Here is a 26,271-nt window from a genome sequence, read left to right on the forward strand (position 1 = left end):
ATGTGTTTTAATTGCTTAATAATATGCCCATATTTGTGCTATAAATTTTCCTACATTATTATTACATTCATGCTACCTAGAATGTTGTTTTGTGTATATGTGTGTAGATACAAAATGTAGATGTTAATATTTGTATGTATACAAATACTTCATTCAAATTTCCTTCTGTTCTTGTTAAAATTTTTTGATTAGAGTTTTAAGACACAAGAATAATACTTAAAGGGCCCTTTGGTGATACAAACTAATGTTTGAAAGAGAGCCCATCATTCCTGTATTTTAAGTGCTTATTCAAAATCCAAATCATTTTCTCAAATATAATGTATCTGAACCAAAGCTTTGTTTCACATTATTACCTTTTTTTTTTCTAGTTAACAACAGTGATGAAAATACCACTAGATCCCTAAGGTCTATATCTTTTCTTTTTGCTTAGATTTTCATAATATTTCTAGGTTACTTCCAACAAGAACTTGTGCCTATATGAATAACCATATATATGAGTTTTTCTCAGCTGCTGCCCCTCTGTTTAGTGGGTTGAATCATTGTCTTCCTTGCCTGATTCTTTGATGGAATCCACTTTTTGTATTTCCACTTTTGATACCTGGAATGTCTGTAGTAGTATTATGCTTTCTTTAATTGAAATATAGACTTTCAGCTAATATAATAATCATTAGCATAAGATCTACAGAATCCTCTTTTTTGAGGGTCTTATCTTTGATGTCATTTATCATCTCCAAAAAGGAGATACTAGTAGCTGTCATTTATATAGTACTCAAAAGTCTGCAAAGCTTTTTACAAATATTATCTCATTTAATCCTCATAACAAACTTGCAAGATAGGTGCTATTAAGATTCCAATTTTATTGTTGAAATGTGAGGCAAACAAAGGATAACTGACTTGCTCAGTTAATAGATTATCTAAGGCCAGAATTGAACCAGGGTCTTTCTTATTCCAGATAAAGTACTCTATCTGCTCTCCACTGTATCACCTTGTCTTTATTAAGCCTTTCTTTCTCATCTTCAAGTCATTCATTCCAATTTAAACAGTTTTACCTCCCATATTTCTTTGGGAATCTTCAGTACCAAAGTATGTAGGTACAAAAATAAGAATGGAGTCTTCAAATCCTGGAAAACAAGGAATTTTCTCCCTATCTTCTTCCTATTTCATTGATCTATTTAAACCTCTAAACTTGAATAGGAAATGTCTATTTTATATGTGAAGCTTTTCTACCCCATATTCTAATATCTTTGATTTTTAACCCTGAAAACTAATATCTTTTTCTTGCAAGGAGCTATCCCCTTGTTATATTTCTCTATTACTACCCACTAACAAATCTACTTCTGTCATTAAACCAAAGCCCTCCCTTTAAACAAATTAGCATATTTACCTTAATTTTTTTCTTTCTTTTTGTTAGACAATTGATTTTAAACAACTTGTCCAGGATCACACAGTTGCCTAGTATCTTAGTGTCTGAGGATGAATTTGAACTCAAGTACTCCTGACTCCTGCCAGTGCTCTCTCCCCTGTGCCATCTAGCTATCCCACCTTCATTTTCTAATGGCATGTTCATATCACAAAGAAAATAGTATAGTTGAATTTGATTGTTTTTATAGGGAAGTGTGTGGTTTGGGGTGGATTCTTCTTAACTGGAAACCTTCCCTTCTAGTGTTTCCCTTACTCCAAGCCCTTTAATTAGTAAGATAATAGTCTTTCAAGAAGCTTTTCTTTTTTTCAAAGTAAAATTAAAAGTTCAGAACCTAATACATGGAGCTTCAGGAAAGGACAGAAGAAAAGCAGGTCAAGAGAAAATTAAAAGGAAGCCACAGACTTACATGGCTAAACCACATTTGGGAAAGCTTCACAGAAGCAAAGGAACAGAAAGAAAACAAAGGCATTCTGTTTTAATTTTGTTTTCTAGCTTCATGATAGTGTGTGGCCCAGCTAAATTTAAACTGATTTTTTTTTTAGTGGATTATTAGAATTTAGAGCTTAAATAAAAGATCTGAAAGAGAAAGTATTTTGTCAGTTACCTCATTATGCAGGTGAAGAAAGGCCAAGGAAGGGGAAAAAAGGGCTTCTCAAAGCTATAGGACTTGGTACTAAAAAAGACTAGAACTCAAGACACCTGACTTTCTGGCTGGTATGCTTTCTGACATATCACTTCCTAGTACACAGTTCCTTATCCTTTCTTTTACAGACATATAACATATTATTACATGCTTATAAAACTTTTGCTATCAGTGTTTCTTATTTCTTAAAATTAAAAAATGAAAATTTTTTAAAAATCTCTTTCACATCTTTCTTATTCCAACTGAGCTCTCATGTTTTCATTTCCCAGTCCAACCACCAAAAGAAAAACCACAGTAGATAATTCAGTTGCAGGCATTGTATCAATTGGATTTATCTACATAGGATAGCCTCACACAAAGATTATGGATGCCTACTCATTCTAAAATTTGACAAAATTAGTCAAAGGAAGTTTTTCTGCTTTTTGTTTTTGTTTTGCTGAGGCAACTAGGGTTAAAAGACTTGTACAGCTAGGAATTAATAAATGTTTAAAGCCAGTTTTAAACTCAGGTCCTCTTGACTTTAAGGTGTGTTCTATCCACTGCACTAACTAGCTGCTCCTCAGAGGAAGTTTTTAAAGGAAAAAATACAAGCTTCAAAACAATGTTTTGAAAACAATTTTTCAAGTCACACTGCTTTTTTTTTTTTTGATAGTAACAAAAGATTATAAACTAACATATATTGGATTACTTGCCATTTAAGAAAGAAGGTAGAGGGAAGGAGGAAATTGAAACTCAAGATTTTGCAAGGGTTAATGGTAAAAAAAATTATCCTTGCATATGTTTTGAAAATAAAAAGTTTCAATAAAAAATAAATTAATAAAAATATTATAAACTAAGTGGGTTTCTATCAGTTAAGGAATGGCTGAACAAAATATGGTATATGAATGTAATAGAATATATTACACTATAAAAAATTAGGAAAGGCAAGTTTCTAAGAAATCTAGGAAGACTTGTAAGAACCAATAGCAATGAGCTGAGTAGAAAAAAGACAATGGCCAACTATGATTTCAGAGAACTGATGGTGATGAGCATTTTGCAACTTTGGATAGAGAAATGATGGAGTGGAGAAATGTATTTTTGCTTTGACTATATAATTTTGTTACAAAAAAGGATTAGATTTTTAAGACTCAAGATTAATACTTAAAGGGCCCTTTGGTGATGCAAAAGGAGAGCCTATCATTTCTGTATATTAAGCCTTTACACAAAACCCAAATCCTTTTCTCAGATACATTGTATCAGAATCAAAGCTTTGTTTCCCACACTACCTTTTTTCTTCTGGTTAACATCAGTGATGAAAATTTTTTTCTTCTTCCTTTTTAAATTTGAGTTGATGGAGAAGATGAGAGGCAGAATAGGGATAGTATTCCTTTTCCCCTGTGCCCCCCTCAAAAAAAAACACAAAGAATCACAGGACTGTTTTGAAAGTTACATGTTGAATTTATTAAGTAGTATAAAAGACAAATAGCTTCTACCTGATAGAGATTCATGGTTCCATATACATTTTTCCTTACATTTCTGGAAAAGCTTATTTATTAAATTCTGAGTATGATTTTTTTTAATTACAAAAGAATGAATATTCTTAGGGCTGTCTCATTCAATCCATCTTGTTCAAACTGGTCAGTTGAGATTATCAGAGAAAGTCTACTAAAGATCACACTTAAACTCTCTCCTAGGGGTAACTTTGTTTGAGGATATGCCTCTCCTACTCATTGATGTCACATTTAGATCTTAAATATAAACATTTCCTTAACTATAAGACAAAAGAAATAATAGCACAAAAGATGCTCTTCAAATCATAATGTAATAATTACAGTACAATGACACATAGAGCTGGGTCTTATTCTCCCACCAAATACATTTAAAACCTGTATGCCAAGGAGAAAATGAAGAAGGAACATCGACGTAGTTGGGATCACTTATAACTCTGAAATCATAAATTCTCTATTTTAGGAATAATTCAAAAAAATATCTTAATGAACATGGCAAATGGTTTTAATGCTAAGCTGAATGAAGCACACTAGACTTGGTGAACACCTTACTAGCCATGACATCTCTTCCAAATCTACTTATCTGCTGAAGGATTTCTCTGATTATCTTCTGTTAAGCTATACTTCTCACAAGATTTAGACCTCAGCAATAACTATATTGTCCATCACTTCTAGCTTCAAAATTAAATGATGCGGTTCTGAAATCTGTCTTGTCATCCTCCCCTCTTCTTTATCATTCTAGGTTCATAGTCTATATGCTCTCTGAGAACAATGATGCTTATGATTAGTAACCTAATTCTCATCTTCCTATAATTAGATAAATTGTCTTTGTCTCATAATCATAGTCTTTTGTCCACATCATTTTAATATGTTATAGTTTGTCACATTCAAAATGAAAAACTTTTCAGTTAGAATAACTGATTTAGAGTAACTACTCTCATAGAATTTTAAACAGACTCAGGCCTTTTTCAAGTGGACTGCCTGAGAAGACATTATTACTCAGAACCAAACTATTCCATGAAAAGACAGTATACAGGATAGTTTGAGTTGTAAAATAATGCATTAAAATGATTCTTTCTGAGCTGCCAACCCAGCAAAACACTATTAGAAGTTATTATGTAGTTAAATAATGCTGATAGATTAATTTGTGAATTTAATGTTTGCGACATTAAAGAGAATTAGCTAGGTAATTCAGTGCATAAAATTTGGAGCTGGAATAAGGAAGACCAGAGTTTTAGACATTTACTAGACAAGTCACCTGTTTTCTCTTTGCCTCAGCTTTCTCAACTGTAGAAGGGGATACCTATCTGTCAGTTGTCATGGGCATCAAATGAAAGCACATTAATTAAATGCTTTAAATATAAATAATATAGTTATAGAAGAAAAGTAAAACTGGAATCTTTAACCAGATATCCTGAATTAAGATTAATTTATGGATTCAGGAAATCTGAATAAAGATTCCAGTTTTACCTTTGACTATACAATAATATTTTTAGCTTCCATTTTTTGTGAAGTAATACACATATTATGTACATTTTACATATAGGGAAACTGAGTCTCAGAAAATACCATATAGTTATTAAGGAATCTAATTCTCTTGACTCAAAGTCCAGCATGGGCTAACACAAGGTTTATCTGTGTTAAGAAATACTTTTTGTTGGGTAAACAAAATGTCTCTGGATATTTTGGAGAGTTAAGAAGAGTTTTGAGTCTTAAGGAGCAGAAACATCCATATAAGAGGCACAATTATTAATGTTGACAGTGCTCTAGTAAAACTTAAGATTGTTCACAAAGATTCTAGGAATTGCACTCCTTCCCACCAAAAGAAGAGACAAAACTAACTTAAGATTAGTAGTGGAGGTTAAGTTTTCACCCATAAAATAAATATTTTTGGAAAATCTCAGGAGAGGGGGAAAAAAAGAGAAGATGTAAGGATTTTTAAAAAGAGAGGGAAGTGTGACTATATACGTGCAGCACTATTGCCAACTGTGAGGCAGGGTCTTTTGCAATTCCTTCCTCAAACCAAACCCTTCAAGGGGACCACTAGAAATGAAAACTAAAGGGACAACTAGATTATACAAAACTGTGTTTTCTTTTTGCTTTTGTGTGTGTGTCTCTGTGTGTGTGTTTTTTAAATCATATTAATTATTTGAGGTGGCAGGAGTGCTAAGGAAAAACAGACACGAGGAACTGACTATATCCTTACATCCAAATCCCTCACTTACCTGAGGCATGTTACAGGTACCAGTTCATGATCATATCTTTTTATTTTGATACATATTTTATCTGCATAGTCTTACCTTATTTCTCAAAAAAAAAAAAAAAAAAAAAAAAAGCCTGTGTTTATTCTGTCCTTGCAATTCCTTGCAGTCAGTTGTTCTGGGTATGAGGTTGTGGTACAACTCTTGTAGTTACTCTGAAAAAAGTAGCCTTTCCTTTTGCAATGCTTAGAATTCCAATCCCTAATCCTATTGGTAGAGAATTTCTGTTTTATAATTGGGGGTATAATCATATGTCATTTATGGATTTCATAACTATATTTCCAAGTGCAGAATTTCTGTGTTCTTGAAGCTTTTAAAATCTGTTTCACAAGGCATAAATCTTACATACTATGTAATGTTGGAGAAACTGAGGCAAGATAGAGATTAGAGGGGTTTTAAAAAATATTTTATTAGAGGGAGAATTTGACTGGCTAAGCCATTTCAGCCAGCCAGGTGGATGGCACTTTTGTCTCAAACCTTCCAACATTGAGCAAAGGATTCCAGAGATTCTTAGAGGGCTTCAGTGATCAGGGAAACAAAGGCGGGGGTGAGGGGTGGGAGGGAGGAGAGTAGAGCCCTGATTAGCAGGAAGTTCCAGGAAAGGACCATAATTTCAGTTCTGATAGGTTGGAAGGATCATAAATTCTAATAAGTTGGGAAGAAGCTAGGAGACCCTAAATCTGAGGCAAAAGATACCCAAGCATCTGAGATAAGCCATCCGGATTTTTTTGACTCTTTGGAATGGCACTGGTCAGGGCTCCAAGCCCTAATTGTCTCAGTCCTAATGGCCAGGAAGGGAGGTTGCCATCAGGGAAACTGAGGCAGAACAATTCAGGGAAACTGAAGCATAACAAGTGATCCCTAGTGTTTGCAGTAAAGAAAAAAAGAATGAATTAACAGTAAATAGTGGATAAGGAGAGGCTTATCTTTCAGAAACTAGAGAATTTGGATAAGAATATACCTCAAGCTTGTGCAGTTTTTTCTTTTTCTTTTTTCTTGTGCAGAGAAGTTCAGTATGAATGTTCTACTTTGTCTTTAAGGAAAAAAAAATTGATGTGGTAACTAAAATTTATATGGTGTTTTAAAGTTTATGCAATGTTTTTACAATTATTATCTTATTTTATACTCACAACAATGCTAGGAGGTACATGCTATTATTTCCCCCATTTATCAAATGTGGGACTTACAGTAAATAGATCTTAAATGATTTGCCAGTCATATCCTAAATCTGGATTTGTACTAAATTCTTCATCATTTTAAGTCTAGTATTTTATCCACTGTTCTACCTAGCTTCTTCCCAACTGATAGACTATATCGCATAAGACCTTAAAAACTGTTGAAGAGGCTAGAAACTAATAAGTACACAAATATAAAATCTTATATTTAGGTGACTTAATTTGTGTATTAAGTGTTTGTAGGAAAGGGAAAGAACAAAGGATAGAAGAAGGGAGTGAAGGAAGGTAGGAAGAAAGGAAGATGTATTTATTAAATGCTTACTATGTGTGGTGCAAAATTTTTTGTTAAATATTATCTAATTTGATCTTCAAAACAGCCCTCAAAAATAGGTGCTATTATTATCCTCATTTTTCAGTTGAAAAAACTGAGGCAGACAGAAGTTAAATAACTTACTTAGGAGAATAGATAGTATAGTGAGTGAGGCTGCATTTGACTTCAGGTCTTCTTGACTCCAGACCCAGCACTCTTGTCAACTGCACCATCTAGCTGGCAAAATGGTTATATTCCTCAGGACCTAAGTTGGAATTCAGAAAGATTTTACTTATTTAAGAAGTACTTAGGTATAATAATAATGAAAATTTACATTTATATGATACTTTTAGGATTATTAATAGCTTTCCTTATAACAACTCTATAAGATATATAATTCAATAATATTCTCATTTCACAGCTAAGGGATGAAGGCATGAATTTAGGAATGATCAACTAGTTAAAAAATGTCTTGGCTACAACTTAAACTAACATATATTTGAAATATTTTATCTCATATATATATACACATATGTATTTGAAATGTATCTCACATTTACACACATACATACACAAAGTAGACAACATGGTATCATGGAAAGAAGTAGATTCAGATAAGAAATGCTTGGATTCAGATCAGACTCTGAAGTCTAGTTCTGATGTTTATTTCCTTGGACTTTCTAAATCATTTAGCTTTCTCTACTTTTCTGTAAAACAAGTAAATAATACTTGTACTACGTATGTATCTAATTAGATTATAAAGTATCAAGTACTAGAGAAATATGAACTTATCTATTCCATACAATCTTTTACAGATATTGGTATATTGTGAGTAAAATGACTTAGGTTTGGACCTAATAACTTGATCCTCATTTATAATATTATTTATATGTGAAAAATGTTGCCATGTCACCTATAACTCCCCTACAAACTTTGGGAACAAACCCCACTTTTGATTTTGGGACTGTCTGTACAAACTTAAGATAGAAAGGAAGAAACATGAGCCAGGAACAGGCTGGACTTGAGTAACTGGACTGAGGCATCCAGTACAGAAAGATCTCTAAGGTAAACTACTCTTTGAGCTGGGTGAAACTTAAATTTGTACTTTTTGTTCCTTGTACATAATTTGTACCCTGATAAATTTTCATGCTTGCAATAAAGTAGTTTTCATTGTTCCTGTGGAAAATATTGGTGACTGAACAGAGGTGTGGGAAATGAAAAAGTTGCTACATTTCTGAGTGCATTGTCATAGGAAAAAGCTTTAAGCCCCAGATGTCAAGAGGAGACTAAATAGAGAGAACCTCCAGTGTCCTCACAGACACTAAAAACAATTCTGTCTACATCACTACTTGGACAGGTAGGAGTGTTTATGTCTACACTATAGAGATGTGTTGGAATCTCGTGCTATGTCAATTCTCAGGTGTTTTTATAATTAAGTAAAGGGGAAAAGGGGCAGGGAGTAAAGGAGAGATGGGATCGTTATTTATGTATGAATATGATAGTGAAATATTCTGTCATCTTTAGCTTCAGGAAACATTTTGTACTCATTGATGAGCCCCAAATAGAGAATTCTACACATTTATTCTCTTCTTTTCTTAGGGAATGCCTATTACTGATTTCAGAGGAGAGGAGATGAAAGCTGCCTCCTCCCTTCTCTTCAACCAGAACATCCTGCACAGACATGTCACCCAGTTTGATCTAACAGCCAGTAGACACCTTTCTCCTGCTTCCCATACTCCTTTGCATCCCCTCTCTGTAATATACTATATAAAGATTTTTCAGTTAAACTGCATGAATACTCATTTTGGATGTACCTATCTATGTAGATGAGAAATTGTGGTAGAAGCTTCATATACGCAATTCCTAAAAGATAATCAAAGTTTAATAAATAATTATTGACTGTTGATTGACTGATAGATATTAAGAACACTTCTATCTCCTGGCACTACCTGAGGCCCACTTCCAGGCAGATCTCCACTATGGAAAAACTTAACACCAATTCTTGGAGAAGGAAAAGAGGAATATGATTAAGCTGAGTGCTAAACATTCAAGATCAAAGTACAAAGGGGGCAACTCTGATCATGGCTGAGTTTTCTCAAATTAGATATATTTATGAGGATGCCTTTATCGCACCTTTAAAAATCCTCAAATTCAATTGTGTATCTAGCTGAAACAGTAACAGTGTTATTACTTACATAGTACATTAAGAATTACAAATCCTTTTCCTTACAATAACTTGTGAATTGGCAATACAAATATTATTATCTATTGCATAATGATAATAGTTAGCATTTATTTAGCACTTTAATCTTTGTAAAGCACTTTGTACCTATTTTATAATGGAGAAAAGTTAAGTAATTTGTCCAGGATTATAGAGTACCTATAATATAGTCTAGTATATATAGTATATATTATAGTCTAGTACCTAGAGCCAGATTTGTATAAAACTCATTGAAATTTTTTCAAGAGTTGAATAATGTATTTTCTCTTTTTTTTTTTCCCTTTGGACATGTGGTCTGTTATTGATCAAAGTTCTCAAATTTTTTCAGTTATTTTTCTCTATAATGTTGTTATTATGTACATTGTTCTTCTTGTTCTACTCATTTCCCTATGCATTAATTCACAATTGTCTGTCAAGTTGTCTGAAATTGTCCCTTTATTTCATCATTTTTATGACGATAATATACATTGCATTCATAAACCACAGTTTCAGACCTTCTTCAATAGAATACCCCATTTCATCCCATATTTTTAGCTACCATAAAAAAGAGTTTCTATAAATGTTTTTTCACATTTGAATACCTTTCCCTTTCTTTGAGTTTTTTTTAAATATAAGCCTAGTCTCACCATATGATTTCTAAGTATCAAAGTCTGCTTTTAAACCCAATCCTCAGATTCCAAAAAAATCTCACCCCTACATCTTGCCATCTTGTTTCATCTTGTCCTGGGTCTTCCCTTAAATAATTCATTCTATAAAAGGGAAAAGCAGAGATAGATAGATTACCCAAGCTTACATTCTCAGTAATTGCTTTTGATAGTTTAGCCAGAGAAAGTGGGGATATTGGTGATGGCAGCAATTCTTGGGATGGGTTTAGGTGCTCAGAAAATAATTAAGTGTACAATAAATGGAATTAAAGAGGCAAAAAAGAGCCCCAGTAGAAATGAAAAAGAGGTCAAAGAATGAGTAGTTTTGCAGTGGAGAATAATAAAGTCCTACTCTGAGGGGGGAGGGGAGGAAGGTAGGTAAAATTATTCCAGACTAAACAGTGTGGAAATTATTCCAGACTAAACAGCGTGGAAAATGAAACATTACCCCTACCTCAGAATACAGAGAGTTTTACATCCTCTTTCCCACTTCCCAGTCTTTTTAATACAGCTACTAACTGGGTGAACTTTGAATAGAAGAGTGGAATAATGAGAAAACTAGAGCTCCAGAGTTACCACATTACTAAAGTGAGGGGAAGTAAAGAGGGTGATCTCTTTACCTCATGGCTGTGGTCCTAGAGAAAGGTTAAAGTGAAGGGGATATGGAGTGAAATGATTCAACTATTCTGGAGAGCAATCTGGAACTATGCCTAAAGGGCCATCAAGCTATGCATATCCTTTGACCCAACAGAGCCACTACTAGGTATGCCAAGGAAATCACAAAGAAGGGAAAAGGAACCATATGTGCAAAAATGTTTATAGCAGCTTTCCAGTCAATGTTTTTGTCCTTTACCTCCATTTTCTTTGCCCTGGATTTCTTCTCTTGACCTAGGCAAGATGTGTATCTGGAATCCCTATCTCATCTTTAAAATTAACTGTTTGGATTCTGTTTCAATCTGAAAGCACTTTACCTATAAAGTATAATTCCTCACTTCCTAGAGGCAGAGAAGCAGACCTGAGTTTAGATGTTACCTCAAGCATTTAGTAGTTAGGTTAATTTAACTTTTGAGTTTCTCTTCTCATTTACTAAATGGATTTTTCTCTGGGAACATTTCCAGTTTTAATTTATAATCTTAATCTTGTAAAATAATAATAGCACTTTCCTAACAGGATTGTTATAAAGACCAAAGGGTATAACATTTTGTAGAGGCCACACCAATATTGATTATTATTTTTCTTTGCTTGGGTTTTTTCTTCAGAATTTTATTTTTTCTTCCTTTTTTCCAAAACTAAGAAATTATACAAATTTAAGTTTTCAGCAAATAATTTTGGTGTTTATGTGAGAGAGAGGGTTCTGAAAATAAGCAATTGCTTTGATAAGTGCAGGATGATGAAAAGCTGTAAGGTCTGCTTTCTTTTTTTGTCTCCCTTAATGACCACAATGCAGACACCGCCTTTTTTTTTTTTTTAATGTTGTATTTATTGAACAAATCTTTGTACAACTCATCTTTGAGAAATAAATGAATTGAGCTTTTTGTATTTTTCTCTGATCAATCTTTCTCTGCCAAGTCTAAGTTACTTTTTTAAACTTGTAAATGAGCCCTGATTTTTTCCTATACCCTCAAACCCCATTTTCCAATGGCTCTAGAAAAATGGGTCAGATTTTCCCATTAGAGAGCAAAGAATGTTCATTCAGGATTATTGTAAGTGAAAACTGATTTAATCTGGTGCACCAAAAATCTTTCCTGCTAATTTTCATGAATATGTTTATTAGATTTTGATACAGAAAGAATAGAATAGGTACCAATGCAATAAATGCTATTACATTGTGACAAAGGGTTGAACAGAAAATTATTTTCTCTTTGTAGTATTTCTTCTGATGTGGATAGGAGACAACATGTTACCCTGGAGAGTATCACTCTCCAAGGGAAGCCAGAGTTAGACCAGAGCCTTAGGCATCTGCAATTGTAAGTACCTGGGCAGCTAGATAGTGCAGTTGGTTGCCCTTCATTTTCAGAAAGGATGATGACATCATGACATGCAAGTGAATGAGATTTAGTGATGGAGGGCTGTGCCAAGTCAGCAGTCTCATGTTCTTCTCTCAAGCCTTCTGGTTCCAGTGGCAAAATATAGAGCAGGACAACTGGAGATAACTCTGGTTGGCTTTTTTAAATGAGTCAGAGAATGGCTTCTTTTATTTAGTTTAAGAAAAATCCATCTGAGAAGGGAGGACACTAATAGTTTTTGGCTAAAAGAGAAATAATTGCTATTATTTTCACTTTGAGCAAATCAGGGCCCAAAGAATGACCAATTGGGATCTTGGCCTGGTACCTATTGTTGGCCAGTCAATGAGAGCCTGAGTGGTTTAGGCTTAAGACTTTGTCTTAGCTTATAAATCCTAAGATATCTTGTGAAGCTTCAGTGACAAAATTTACATTTCTTTGGTCAGAACACTGGCAGGTAAGGGCATGATACCCTATGTGGACAGAGGAAAGGGAAAGAACAAAGAGAAGAGAAGAGAGTCTACTGGTCTATTCCAGTGGAGAAACACCTACAATTACTTACAGAAGTTGCTGTTTGTCCTTAGATCTGGAAAAGAATCATGACATCAGAGAGGTGATGTTATGATATGCAAATAGATTGGATTGAAGAGAGGGAAGGAGATGCAAGGTCACCTGCCCTACTTTCTCCTCTGGAGCTATCTGACTCCAGTAGCAAGACAGAGATCAGAACCACTGTAGATGCCCTTTTAGGAGGGACAGTGGATAAGACCCTGATCCTAACAATTAGATGTAGTAAAAAAGGTGCTGAATTTGGAGTCAAGAAGACCTGAATTCTAATTGTGTCTCAACTCCTTATTAGCAATTTTTTTTTTTTTGCAAACTCACATAATCTTCCTTACAAATGAGGAAAATAAGGTAGAAATAGGTGGCTTCTCCAGAGTTACCAAAATGGAGAGTGCTCCAGACTACATTTGAACTCAGTTTTATTAATTCCAAATCCCTTATCTTATTCACTATTTTACTTTGCTGCTGACAAGAGACAGAGGTCTATTCCTCCCCCCATCTGCTTCTCATATGCCCCCCAAAAGAAAAGAGGTAACAAATCCTATTAGTCAGTGAGATTCAGGGATAATACTAAGAAATGAAGTCTGTCAGTGAGAGGAAGCTAGATAGGGTAGATAGAGTAGTAGCACTAGAACCAGGAATTAAATTCAGCCATGTGGTCCTGGACAAGTCACTTAACCCTGATTGCTTCAATTTCCTCATTTGCAAAATGAGATGGAGAAGGAATTTGTAATTCACTTATAAATCTGATTGCCATAAAAAAATAAAATAAAATAAAAAGACAAGTATTATTCAATAATACTTATTCAATAAAGGCCCGGGTAGAATGGAAGGATTTGAACCTTTCTGCTTACACTTCTGTATTCTTTAATTAGTTACAACCTTCCTAAGCTTCAATTTCTTCATCTTAAAATGTACAGATGGCCTATGATGTTTTGAAAAATAATAATTATCAAGGTTATGGCAAGAGATCAGACCTACAATGAGGCATAATAAGTAAGTAGTTTAAGGGATCAAATATTGATGGTGCAGTAGATGGAGTTCAGGCTTTGAAATCAAAAGTATCTGAATTCAAATGTGATTTCAGATACTTAACACTTATTAGCTGTGTGACCCTAGGCAAGTCATATACCTTGATTTCCTTCAAAAAAAAAAAAAAAAAGGAATAAAATATAACTTTTCAGGAAGTGAATTGCTGAGCTCCTGGAAGCCCAGAGATAAAGATAGTTAACTCATCAGCATCCAACAGAATCTCAGATTTGGAAGATGGGACTTAAAAGTTTAGGTAATACTGAAACAAGAAACTCCTCAATAATATGTCCAACAAGTGGTCATTGATTGCTTATGACCTGTAGTGAGTTCTGTTTATCTCCCGAGAGCACTTTTATTCCCCTTTTAGATACTACTAATTATTAGGAAATTTGTCTGACAACAAGCCTAAATATGCTTCTTTGAAGCTTCTTCTCATTGCTTCTATTTCTGTCCTCTGGGATCAAATGAAAAGTTTTAACTCTCTTCAATACGATAGCTTTTCACATAATTAAAAACCACTATTGTGCCTTCTTTCCTTCTGCCAAGTTTTCTGTAGGCTAAGCATTTCCAGTTCCTCTGACTGATCTGCTTTTGACATAGTCTTAATTATCTAGAAGCCTGAATACTAGGGTACCTATACAGTAAAAAAGATGGGTTTGGAGTCAGAGGATCCATCTTTCTTCATGAATTATGTGACCTCTGGGTCTCTTCTGGAAAATGAGAGATTGGACTAACTGATCTTTGGCTTTAAATGTATGATCTTTCTGGGTGCTCTCTATTTTACCAATGTTTTTTCCTAAAGTATAACCCAGAAGAAAACCAAATTAAATTTAATATCTAAGCTGGGAAGAGTCCAGCAATTTCAGTGTGCACAGCATACTAAGTACTGCCAGGAAAGCTAATAACTAAACAAACAAAGTTAACAATTTAATTGCCAGCTCTTTTCTACCTTCCCAGCAACTCTCGTATATAGACCTTCTCTATGTGAGTGGCAAGCAATACTTATTCAAGTACTCTCTTATTTTCTGTGCTGTCATAACCTTGTAAGTGACTAAATGAGTGATTATCCTTGCTTTCAGTTTATCCGCTTTCCAATTCATTCTCCACAGTACTGCCTGAGTAATATTCTAAATATGGTACCTTGATCCTGTCTCTTAACCACTCAAAAATTCATAGTAACTTTCTATTGCCTGAGAAAAAAAGTAGAGGCTTCTGACTGGTATATAAGGTCTCCCAAATCCCCCTCGCATACAATCTATCTCTAAACTTATCTAGACTTATCAGATATTATTCCTTTCCCTTATGTCATATCATACCCTAACCAGATGCCTTTCCACTCATTTTTCTCATCCTCTTTATTGTCTCCAAATATTTGGTCATCATTTCTCATGCCTGGAATAATCTTTCTTTTTGTCATCCTATCATCTTCCTTCCTCTCTGCTAATAAGAATAATTATAATAACAAGAATGATAATGCCAGAGTTTTTCACCTTTTTTCAGGGCCTAATTCAAATCTGTGCTCCCCCTCCACACATACACACAAAGTCTACTCTGGCACCCCTGGCAAAAATGTTTTCTAACACAGATTTTGTGGTATCTTGGAATCTTTTCTCTTTGTTAAATTTGTTTGTTTACTTTTGTTCTCCACCCCTGTCCCCTGATACATTGTAAACTCTTTGAGGTTAAGATATAATATCTTTGTGCCCTCAAATCTTTGAAATGGAGAACACAAAACAATAATGGATTAGTAGAAGCCTAGTAAAAGAGAAGCTAGTAGTTCTTAATGAGTTTAGATCACTATGCCCAAATGAGTTTAATTTTTTATATTAAAGGAAACTGGGAGATTTGATTGCTGCACTATTTTCAGCCACAATTAAAAGACCATTAGAAGTTGGAAAGGTGCCAAATGAAAGAAAAACAAATCCTATCTTGGTTTTCAAAGCAGATTGGATTCTATAAATTAGTGAATGAACTTGACAAAATTTCTGGAAAAATTCTACGTGAATTAAGGGATTGAAAATTTTTAAATCTATTTACTTAAATGAAACTTAATAATTGGTTCAAAAAATATCATTAAAGAAGAGCCTATCTAGTGTACTTCTTGGAAAGGAAAGAGTGATCACAAACAGCAGATTGCCATAATAATTAATAATTCATGCCAGACTATCCTCATTTCCTCTCCTGAAAGGGTTGCTAGATGATTAAATAGAGGGCTGAAGAGGTGTGGGGATGCTATTGACATAGTTAATTGCGATTTAGCAAAGCATTTGACTATATCTATTTTTTGTGGAAATCTTGGCAAGGAAAAGGCTAGATTCAGAAGTGATTGAATTGTTGGACTAAAATACATGTCATCATTGCCTCACTGGCTCCATGAAAAGTCATTTCTGATGGAAAGCCCAAAAAATCTGTGTTCAGTCCATTACTAGGGTTGTGCTGGAGCCAACAAAAGTTGGAACCAATTGTGAAATTTTCAGGGTATTTTTTTCTTGGAAGTTGGCAAATGCTACAAATGAGGGCTTGATTTGTAGTTTTGTTGATTGTCTAGAATTGAGAAAATGTTAATAAGGCAGATTAAACTTAAAAGTTTTCATGTGCACATTTTATACCTCAAGAGTCATGTGTTAAACATTTACAAGGTCACCACCATTCTTTATTTACTATTTTTCATCTTATCAGTGACTTAGGAAAATAGCATACAAATCAGATTCATTGATAGGAAAAAAGCTACCAAGTAATAGCTATTATGATGGATAATATGATCTCCCCAAATCGCTACTGGCTAAAACATTGGCTTAAATGTTTTTAAATTTAACTAAAACAATATAACAAATTTTTTAACTTTTTAAATTTTGACCTTAACAAGAATCAAAAAAACCCAAACATTTCCTTATACAAAGTAGAATAGAAAAACAGAATTATTCATGGAACTATAAATAGCTAGTGAAATAAATGGGGCAGTTAGGTGACCCAGTAGATACAGCACCAGACTTGGAATCAGAAAGACTTCCTGAGTTTGAATCTGGCCTCAGAAATTTATTAGCTGAGTGACCCTGGGCAAGTCACTTTACTCTGGTTGCCTCAGTTTCCTCACTTATAAAATGAGCTGGAGAAGGAATTGGTAAACCATTCCAGTATCATTGCCAAGAAAACCCCAAATGGGATCACAAAAAAAGTTGGACACAACTGAAAATGACTAAACAACAATAACAAAGATTTATGGACTTGGTTTCCCCATCCCTCTACCCTCAAAAAAAAAAAAAATTTTTTTTTTCAGAACTACTTGACAAAGGAGATATAAACAATTTGAAAAAAATCTGGGTGAAGAGTTTCTAGCACAAGAGAGGTCATAGTTATAATTTTTAGACCAAATCAAGAATATTGTATTCATTTTTTTGAGTGCCAGATTTTAGTAATAAACTGAAGAACAAAGAAATGGAATGCGGCCTGTATGGTCATTTGCCGTGACCAAAGATTGGTCAAAGGAATATGGGTGTTTAAGTTGGAGAAGAGAAATCAAGACGTACATAAGAAGACAGATTAAATTTGCTCCACTTGACTCCAGAATGCAGGACAAAAAGCCCTGGGCAAAAGTTGCAAAGAGACAGGTTGTCTTTATGATAGGAAAAAAAACTTCCTAACAGTTAGAGTTGTCCATATGTAGGGTGGGATGCTTTGGAAGTTGTTTCCCCCTCACTGGATGTCCTCAAGCTGAGGTTAAATACCTATTTGTCACTGAAAGTATTAGTTGCATTAAATGCTTTTGTAGTCCTTTCCAACTTTAGGATTCTGTAATTCTAGTTTTATAAAAATCACAGGGACTGAAACTACAGATTGAAAGAACTAGGTTCAAGACTTTGTAGCAAGGTTCCTGTGAAGCTCAGGGAATGAACACATAGCTGTTGGGGTGGGGGGACGGAGAACCCTTGACCTATAGGAACCATTTAATAGACATTGAAAAAGTGTTGCTTTTAGTTGTCATTGAATAAGTTATCTCTAAAGCCATAAATGTCCAAAGTATTTTCACTCCTAAGCAAGTACATACCATTTTCCTTCCTTTAGGATAAAATGAAACTCGCAAACCATTTTTGCAACTCTAGTTGGGTGTACTAGAATAGTTCAGGATGGAGGCAGGTAACCATTACAGGATCTATTATCCCTTCAATTGAAGGTGGAGCTTAGCACTGTGAAGGTCCTAGACAATAGTCCTAACCATTTTCTAAAGATCTTGGCACCTTTCTCTAGAATTTGGGATATGGGGAGGGTGTGCCCTCTTGTTATGCTGTACAATTAGAGACTAATGTCGCTGTCCCTCACAGTGAACGGCTACCACTCATCAGGGACCCCAGTGCATCAGTCAGAACCTGTCCACATGAGTCTCCGAAAACCCATTGGTGATTTCCAGGTAAGGGATGTGGGTTTCAAGTCTGGGCCTTGGGTGGTAGGGTATGAATGATATGGGCAGAATCTGATGGATTCAGGCAGTTGTCTCAATTGATTAAGTAAGGGTTTATCAAAGTTACTCTATCTTCCAGTGTTTTTTTGTTTTGTTTTGTTTTGTTTTTTGTTTTGGGTTTTTTTTTTTTTTTTTTTTTTTTTTTTAAAGTAAAAACAGAGACTCCTGCTGATCAGCCCACAGATCCTTATTATCACCATCAGGAAGAGCATGTCATTGCAGTCCAGGACACTGCACTGTCATATGCCCCCCAAGTAACCTTTTGTGATTTGTTTTCCTTTTTAAGATTAATTTTTATAAGTTCCTAAATCTGGAAAAGTAAGGTAACTTAAGGTCATCTAATCTAGCCCCTTTGTTTTCTAAATGAATAAATTGAGGTCCAGACAAGCTAAGTGACTTGGCTAAAGTGGAAAAAAATAATAAATAGCAGAATTAGACTTTAATCCTATATCCTGACTCCAAATCCAATCTTGTTTCCACTGTTCCATGATGCCTTTTCTTGATTGGTTTCATTTGGGGTCATAAATTTGACATTAGAAGAGGTCTAAAAGATTATGTTTGGCACACAATTCTTTTTTTTAAGGAAATATTTTAGAAAATGATGGAGAGTATAATTTGATCTAGTACTGCATCACCATAGAGATGCATAGAATTTAATACTTGGTAGTTAGTATGCATTTATTAATTAATCAATCAATAAACATTTTGCAGGTGTCTGCTATGTACCAGGCACCATGCTAAGCACTAGATATATCCCCCAAAAAGTAAGACAGTCCCTGAACTCAAGGATCAAGTCAAAATTCAATGTGGTAGATAACATATAAATGTAGAATATAATATTCTTATGTAATAAAATCTATATTATATAATAAATATATAATAATAATAACATGGGATAATATTGAGATAATCAACAGAAAGAAAATGAACAAAAAGAAAATGAAAGGAAATCAGGAAAGGCTTTCTATAGAAGATGGAATTTTATCTGAGACTTGAAAAAATGATCTATTTTGATTATCATTTTAATTCTTACAGGAGTTACCATGTTGGGCAAGTGGCATGTTTCATAACAAATTACCAAAGGACAGGTAGTTGGATATTGAGTAAAAAAAAAAACAAGGAAAACTGTGTTTTGTCTAAGCCTAGATTTATTAGGTAACCCAGTAACCTCTAATTAAATTTAGGATCCCTCTGCCACTGTGGTCAAACTGTCAGTGCTTCATAAATTATTGTAACTGTAGAGTAGCTGTCTTGTGGTTATGCACTTAAGCATAATTGTACCAGTTGACATTTCTATTTGCTTTTTAAGCTTTACTGAGAACTTTGTGTTTGGTGAGATAGGGAGTAAAATGTTATTATACCCATTTTAACACATAAGAAAACTGATCACTAATTCTGTTGGATATGGCTCTCTTCAACAATGAGAGGCTCCAAATCAGTTCCAGTTGATCTGTAATGAACAGAACCAGCTACACCCAGAGAAAGAACACTGGGAAATTAGTATGGACCACAACATAACATTTCCACTGTTTCTGTTATTGTTTGCTTGCATTTTTGTTTTTTTTTCTTCTCAGGATATTTTTATCTTCTTTCTAAATCTGATATTTCTTATACAACAAGATAACTGTATAAATAGGTATACATATATTGTATTTAACATATACTTTAACATATTTAACATATATGAGACTACCTGCCATCTAGAGAAAGGGGTAGAGGGAAGGAGGGGAAAAGTTGAAACAGAAGTTTTTGCAAGGGTCAATGTTGAAAAATTACCCATGCATATGTTTTGTATATAAAAAGCTATTAAAAAAAAAAGATAATATCTTGAAGAAAAAAAAAAAAGAAAACTGATCACACAGCTAGTAAGCACAGAACAGAGATTTGAACCCGCCTCCCAATTACAAGTGCAATTAATAATTATGTTTATTGCCTTAATTAGGGGTATAGTGATAAAATATTATATGGCTGTTGAGACGTCCTCTAGATAAAATATACAGTGAAGTCCCCTAGGGAATAATCTTATTTAGCATGATTTTATAAATGACCAAGAAAATGGAGTGTGTTCTAAAATCTGCAAATCTGCAGATGACATTAAACTTTTACTTCTACTGAAATGCCAAGTTGCCAAGGGATAAATAGCACAGATAATTTGAGACTATTAGTGATCTGAAAAATTACTAAGGATCTTCAGAAATATTTGTAGGGTAATAGATTTTGAATTATCACAAAACAGAGGAGTACAAAGCTGGAAGGAGATTCAAACATTACCCACCCCAACCTATACCTGAATCTCCCCTACAATATACTTGAAAAGTAGTCCTCTCACAGGTGCCATGTAGGAGACAAACATCTTCCAAGAAGTTGGGGGGAGGGGGCATCTCCTTCCCTAACCTGTAGAGATTCTAACTCCTCTCCTCACCTCCACACACATGATCCATGAAGATTGTTCTACAGCAGGAAGAAGTAATGGGAAATTAGGTGTAGGTTTTAATCAAATCTCACACACTTATTAGCTATATGACTCTTGGTAAGTCATTTGTTTGCCTCAGTTTTTTCATCTGTAAAATAAGCCAAAGAAGAAAATGGCAAACCATTCCATCATCTTTCCCAAGAAAATTCCAAAAGGGTCACAAAGAGTCAGACATGATAGAAATGACTAAACAACAACAACAAAAACTGCCTATATAGGATGACTGTTGAGAGAGTCAGTAGCAGGACTGATCCTGTTGTTGTTGCTGTTGTTTGTCCTTTATTGTCAAACAGGACCATGACACTGAGAAGATGTCGTGACTTGCAAGTGAATTGTATTTAAGTGAGGGAAGGCTGTGCAAAATCACCAGTCTTACTTTCTTGTCCAGAGCAAGATAAATTTGTAACACAGACCTTAGTCACACTCTCCCAACCAATTCATTCAGAATCTGTATGGGGGAGTGGGTGCACATTTATAACAACCTGGCAAAGAATCAGTCCTGTGTATTCAAGGTAGTTCACAATTCTGGATTGCAGGCCTTTATGTCATTGGTCCATTCAGGAATATCAGTACCACATAAAGCCACTTTTCTCTGTCACCTTTTCCCCTTCTGATCCTCACTAAGCAGAATTCCTTTTGTTTGTTTGTTTCCAGACCATCATAGCATTTATAATCTCTTTCCACTTATAATGATGCTAGGAAAGTATTGAACTATTAATTTGGCTAACAATCCCCCCCCCCCGTTTTTGTTTTTTGTTTGTTTTTTTGTCTGCTTTTTAAAAAAATTTTATTTTTTATTATAGCTTTTTATTTATAAAACATATACATGGGTAATGTTTCAATACTGACTTTTGCAAAACCTTCTGTTCCAACTTTTCCCCTCCTTCCCCCCATCTCCTCCCCTAGATGGCAGGTAGTCCCATACATGTTAAATATAACAATCCCCTTTAAGCTCATTTAACTAACACTCTAAAGGCACTACAGGCCAATACTATAGTAGACATTCTCTTATTAGGCTGCTATATTGTTCAAGTTGTAGCCAAAAGAACTCAGAAATCTTAAATTGACTCTGTGAGGCACATAAATCTAGCAACTTTCTGATTCTCATCACACAACTGAAGTTGTTCTCTACTAATTGAAAAACCTAATGATCTTTTCTCTGGCCCAATCTTACTTTCCCTTTCTGCAATTATAGTAATATGGACTGCCCTCTTTACTACTAGCTATTCCCTTCTCCCTTGGCTTCCATGACACTGTTTCCTTTTACCTATCTGACTACTGCTTGTTAATTTTCTTTACTGGATCATAATCTATCTCTTACTTACAAGCATTACTATTCCCCAAGTGATCTCATCAGTGAACATTGACTCAGTTATTATCTCTGAGCAAATGACTTATCTAATGGTTAAGTGTTCAACCCTAATCCTGCATCATGCTAGACATGATACCTGGAAGTTCAATCAGTATCTCAAACTCCACACACCTAAAATAGAACTCAGTTATTTTTTCTCTTACAAATTTTGCTCCTCTTTCAAATTTTGCTGTTTTTGATGAGGATACTATCTTTAGTCTTCCAGATTAATAACCTGTGTATTGAGTCAACCTAGAATCTTTTTTCTCTCTCACCTTCCCAACTATATTAAATCAGTTGCCAAGCCTTATTCATTTTTTTACTTATCTTTTGGTTCTGTTCTCCCCACCCCACCCCCACCTTCTTACTTCTTTTTTTATTATGGACTTTTGAAATAGTCCAATCATGGACTAGTCCTCAACAGTGGTCAAATTGATCTTTCTAAAATTCAAAACTACCCTGTTCAGAAATCTGCAATAGATACTTATTGCCTCTAAGATAGAATATAAACTTCCCTCTATGGTACATTTAAAACCCTCCATAGCAGGGGTCCTCAAACTACGGCCCGCAGGCCAAATGCGGCCTGCCGGGTTATGTCAAAATCAGACCGGAAGTGAAGTTCGACCTAAACTCGCATTAGCAACGCACACTTCCGGCACTGGGCTGAGGTTCATAGTTTTTGTTTTTACTATAGTCCAGCCCTCCAACAGTCTGAGGGACAGTGAACTGCCCCCCTATTTTAAAAGTTTGAGGACCACTGCTCTTTAGTCTAGCTAGCACCTACTTTTCTGGAGTTATTTCACATTACAATCAAATTGTCCTACCAGCTGCTTCCCAAAGTTGGCTTCTATGCTTAAAACATGCTTCCTTCAATTATAAAATATGCTTCCTTCATGAGTAAATTCAATGGCCTCCTCATATTGTCAGTTTTTGCCTGATTCACCTAGTTGTTAACAATCTTCATATTATCTTAAATTTAATTATTTATGCCATGTATCTCACAAGTAGTATGTAAACTCTTTGAAAGGAGGAACTGGCTCATTTTGGGGAATCAAGGATCATTGTCATTATAGTGTTAGACTGAGAGCGAGAAAGATCTGAGGTCTAATTTGCTATCAGCATGACCTTGAATAAGTTCATTACCCTCTGTCAGCCTCAGTTTCCTCATTTGTAAAATGGGGATAATAATAGCACCTACTTCCCAGGGTTGTTATGATGATCAATGAAATATAGAAAGAACTTTGTATACCTTAAAATGATATGTACACTCATATATGTGCAAATAACATTGTATGGATGTATGTATATACACACACATGTATTGTGTGGATATGTGTGTATTTAATTTTGTTTATTATTATTGCACCTCATATGTCATGACTTTTGCATAATACAATTTACATTACCAAATATTTGTTGACCTCTAGTTTGTCTTTAAAAAACCTGCAATTCTCTTTTTATTACCTCTAGCCTACCCAATAAAAGAAAAAAGAAAACATGTAAACATTAGGCCATTATATAAATATATAATATTGTGCAATGTTTTGTCTCATTCTTACTATTGAAATGTTCATTAAAAGTTCCACTCTGGGAACCTTGATTATATTCAATCACTTCATAAAATACAGATTGGATTGTAAAAGTCCCAGTACTGGGTTTCTGACTCTGTCCATCCCCTGTGGTCTATGCTACCAGTAAATTTTGCTCTCTCCTGAGCATTCTTTCTTATCCAAGCTTAAAAATACAAAGACCTCAGAAATCATCTAGAAATCATGTGGACTCAAAGTAACCGGGATTATGACTGCCTGCCTGGAAAAAGGAAGAAAATAAGAAAAAAGTAATAGACTGGACAAAAACTGAAAAAGCTTAGTTGAAAATACTTGTGGTTCATCAAATTCAGAGACAGCACAGAAATCTGAATTCTGAATTATATTGTTCATAATATTTTTCCAGATATCCAAACCTGGATATTTCAGAGTAAGAAACCATTTACAATGCAAAGAATGCTTTAGTCCTCAGTGAATTCTATTGGTATTATACAGTAGAGAATATAGCAGAGTAGTTAAGGATAGCTAGCTGAGGAGTTAACTCTCCAAATCACAATCTGATGGTAAGAATAGGTAGGGAGCTAGTTTGAGAGAATTGCCTTAATAAAGTAGCATTCTACCTGTGCCACAGTGAGCTAAGATGGGAGCTGCATGGTGTTGTCTTCCATTGTCCTAGCATGGTGACTTAGGAGTTAAACTGAACATGTTGGGCTTCCTTGGCACCAGGCTTAGGCATTTGTTCCTGTTCTGAAAAGCAGGATATATAAAATGCCAAATATGGATAGCAGCTTTGATGATGCTTCTTTCCTCTCTTGCCAGAACCCAGGATCTCCATCTCCAGGCAAGAAACAGAACAAGGAAAGCACCATCACAGTAAGTATTAACTGTTTTTGTCAGTATCAATGCCGGGAGCAGAGTAATCTCTATGGTAATGCAAGAAGTAGTAAGTATGGAAAGGTTAAACTCAGCTAGAAAACAGGGAAGTTCCAAGACACAGATTTAGCCAAAGTTTTTTTTCTTCTTTATCTTTTCCTTTCAAAATCCCATTTTTTGTTTCTGCCATATCTGAACCATAGTTTTAAAAAAGCCATTTTAAATGGTAGGCACCAGGAAAGAACTTGCTCAAAAATCCTGAAAAGATTAAAGGAAGGGGGTGGAATGAGCCATGTGCCTAACTGAAATAATATTTAAATTACAGTAATAGGATAACTTCAGTAAAAACAAAAAAAAAACAAAACAAAAAACAAAAAAAACAAAAAAAAAAAAAACAAGAAAATTTTTCCTAAGAACAGATTTCCTAGTAGGAGCGTGAAGTCAAATGATAAAAGCTGGAAGTAGGACCATATGACTTCTTTCTAACAGAGTTAACACTATCTTTATGGATATATTCCTCAGTGACAGAAAACAAATAAGGATTGATCTCCTAAAGATTGTCTGAAGTAGCCAGTGCATTTCTTTACTTGGATTCCAATTCTCTGGAAGATCTTAACACCTACCTATAGTAGTTTGGGAATAAGATGAGAATAAATTTTTGAAGTGGGCAAAGAATTCTGCCATTATCCAACTGTCATTGAGTTTGGTGACTAAATATATAGTCTCTTTAAATTCTTCTGAAATGAGAAAAACAGCTGTGGGAGTTAGAGAAACCTTCTCTAAGATGGTATTGTCATGGTTCCCTTAGACCCTACTAAAACAGAGCTGAGTGTCTGAATGATCCCGTAGAATTTCCTTCGTTGATATGAGGAGAACCTTTTAAGTTCAACTTCTGACATTTACTGACAGTTTCAAAGTACTTGCATAACAATAGGCCCAATGCAACAAGATTATAAGATCATCAATTCTGATGGACATGGCTCTCTTCAACAAAGAGACAATTCAAACCAGTTCCAATTGTTGAGGGATGAAGAGAGCCATCTGCACCCAGAGAGAGGACTGTAGGAATTTAGTGTGCTTCACATCATAGCATTTTCACTCTTTTTGTTGTTGTTTGCTTGTATTTTATTTTGCTTCTCTTTTTTTTCTTGTGCAGCATGATAATTGTACAAATGTGTACATATGTTGGATTTAACATATTTCTACCATGTTTAACACATATTGGACTAGTTGCCATCTAGAGGAGGGTGTGGGAGGAGGGGAGGAAAATTGGAACACATGGTTTTGCAAGGGCTAATGTTGAAGAATTGTCCATGCTTAGGTTTTGAAAAATAAAAAGCTTTAATTTAAAAAAAAAATTAGGCCCAATGTGGCTTAGTTTGTTCATTTGCTTAAAGAATATTGTGGAATTGAGGTCAGTGATAAATTAAAACATCACTATACTTAAAATAAGGATGTGCAGTAACTTAGTGAGTCACCGACAGGACTAAGATTTAAGTTTCTACAGTATTTGTGTCATTTTTCCTTCCCTGCCTTTAACCCCTCCTAACACATAGTAGATTTTGAATATATTTTTGTCAAAAGAAATAAAAGAGAAAGAGCTAACTGATATATATATATATATATATACACATACATATATATAATATATATGTCACTTTATGAATTTATGAAAATGCTTTCTTCATAATAATTTGGTGAGGTTGGTATTAAAATTATCTTCATTTTACATTTGAGAAAATAGACTAGAAAAGGTTAAAATAATTACCCCTGGACATATAGATGGTAATTGTCAGAGATAGAATTCA

At 34.5% G+C, this 26,271-nt stretch overlaps 1 protein-coding gene across 2 annotated transcripts in view; it reads left to right on the plus strand.

Annotated features, from left to right (window-relative positions):
• Positions 1-26,271, plus strand: part of GAS7 (growth arrest specific 7) — a 270,755-nt gene that overhangs the window by 193,415 nt on the left and 51,069 nt on the right. For both annotated transcript variants that reach the window (XM_074312075.1, XM_074312074.1), the window contains exons 4-5: positions 18,083-18,168; positions 24,410-24,463. In XM_074312075.1, coding sequence (XP_074168176.1) covers positions 18,083-18,168; positions 24,410-24,463 — 140 coding nt within the window. The remainder of the gene's footprint in view (positions 1-18,082; positions 18,169-24,409; positions 24,464-26,271) is intronic.

This window comes from Sminthopsis crassicaudata, chromosome 4, assembly GCF_048593235.1.
Source record: "Sminthopsis crassicaudata isolate SCR6 chromosome 4, ASM4859323v1, whole genome shotgun sequence".
Taxonomy (NCBI): domain Eukaryota; kingdom Metazoa; phylum Chordata; class Mammalia; order Dasyuromorphia; family Dasyuridae; genus Sminthopsis; species Sminthopsis crassicaudata.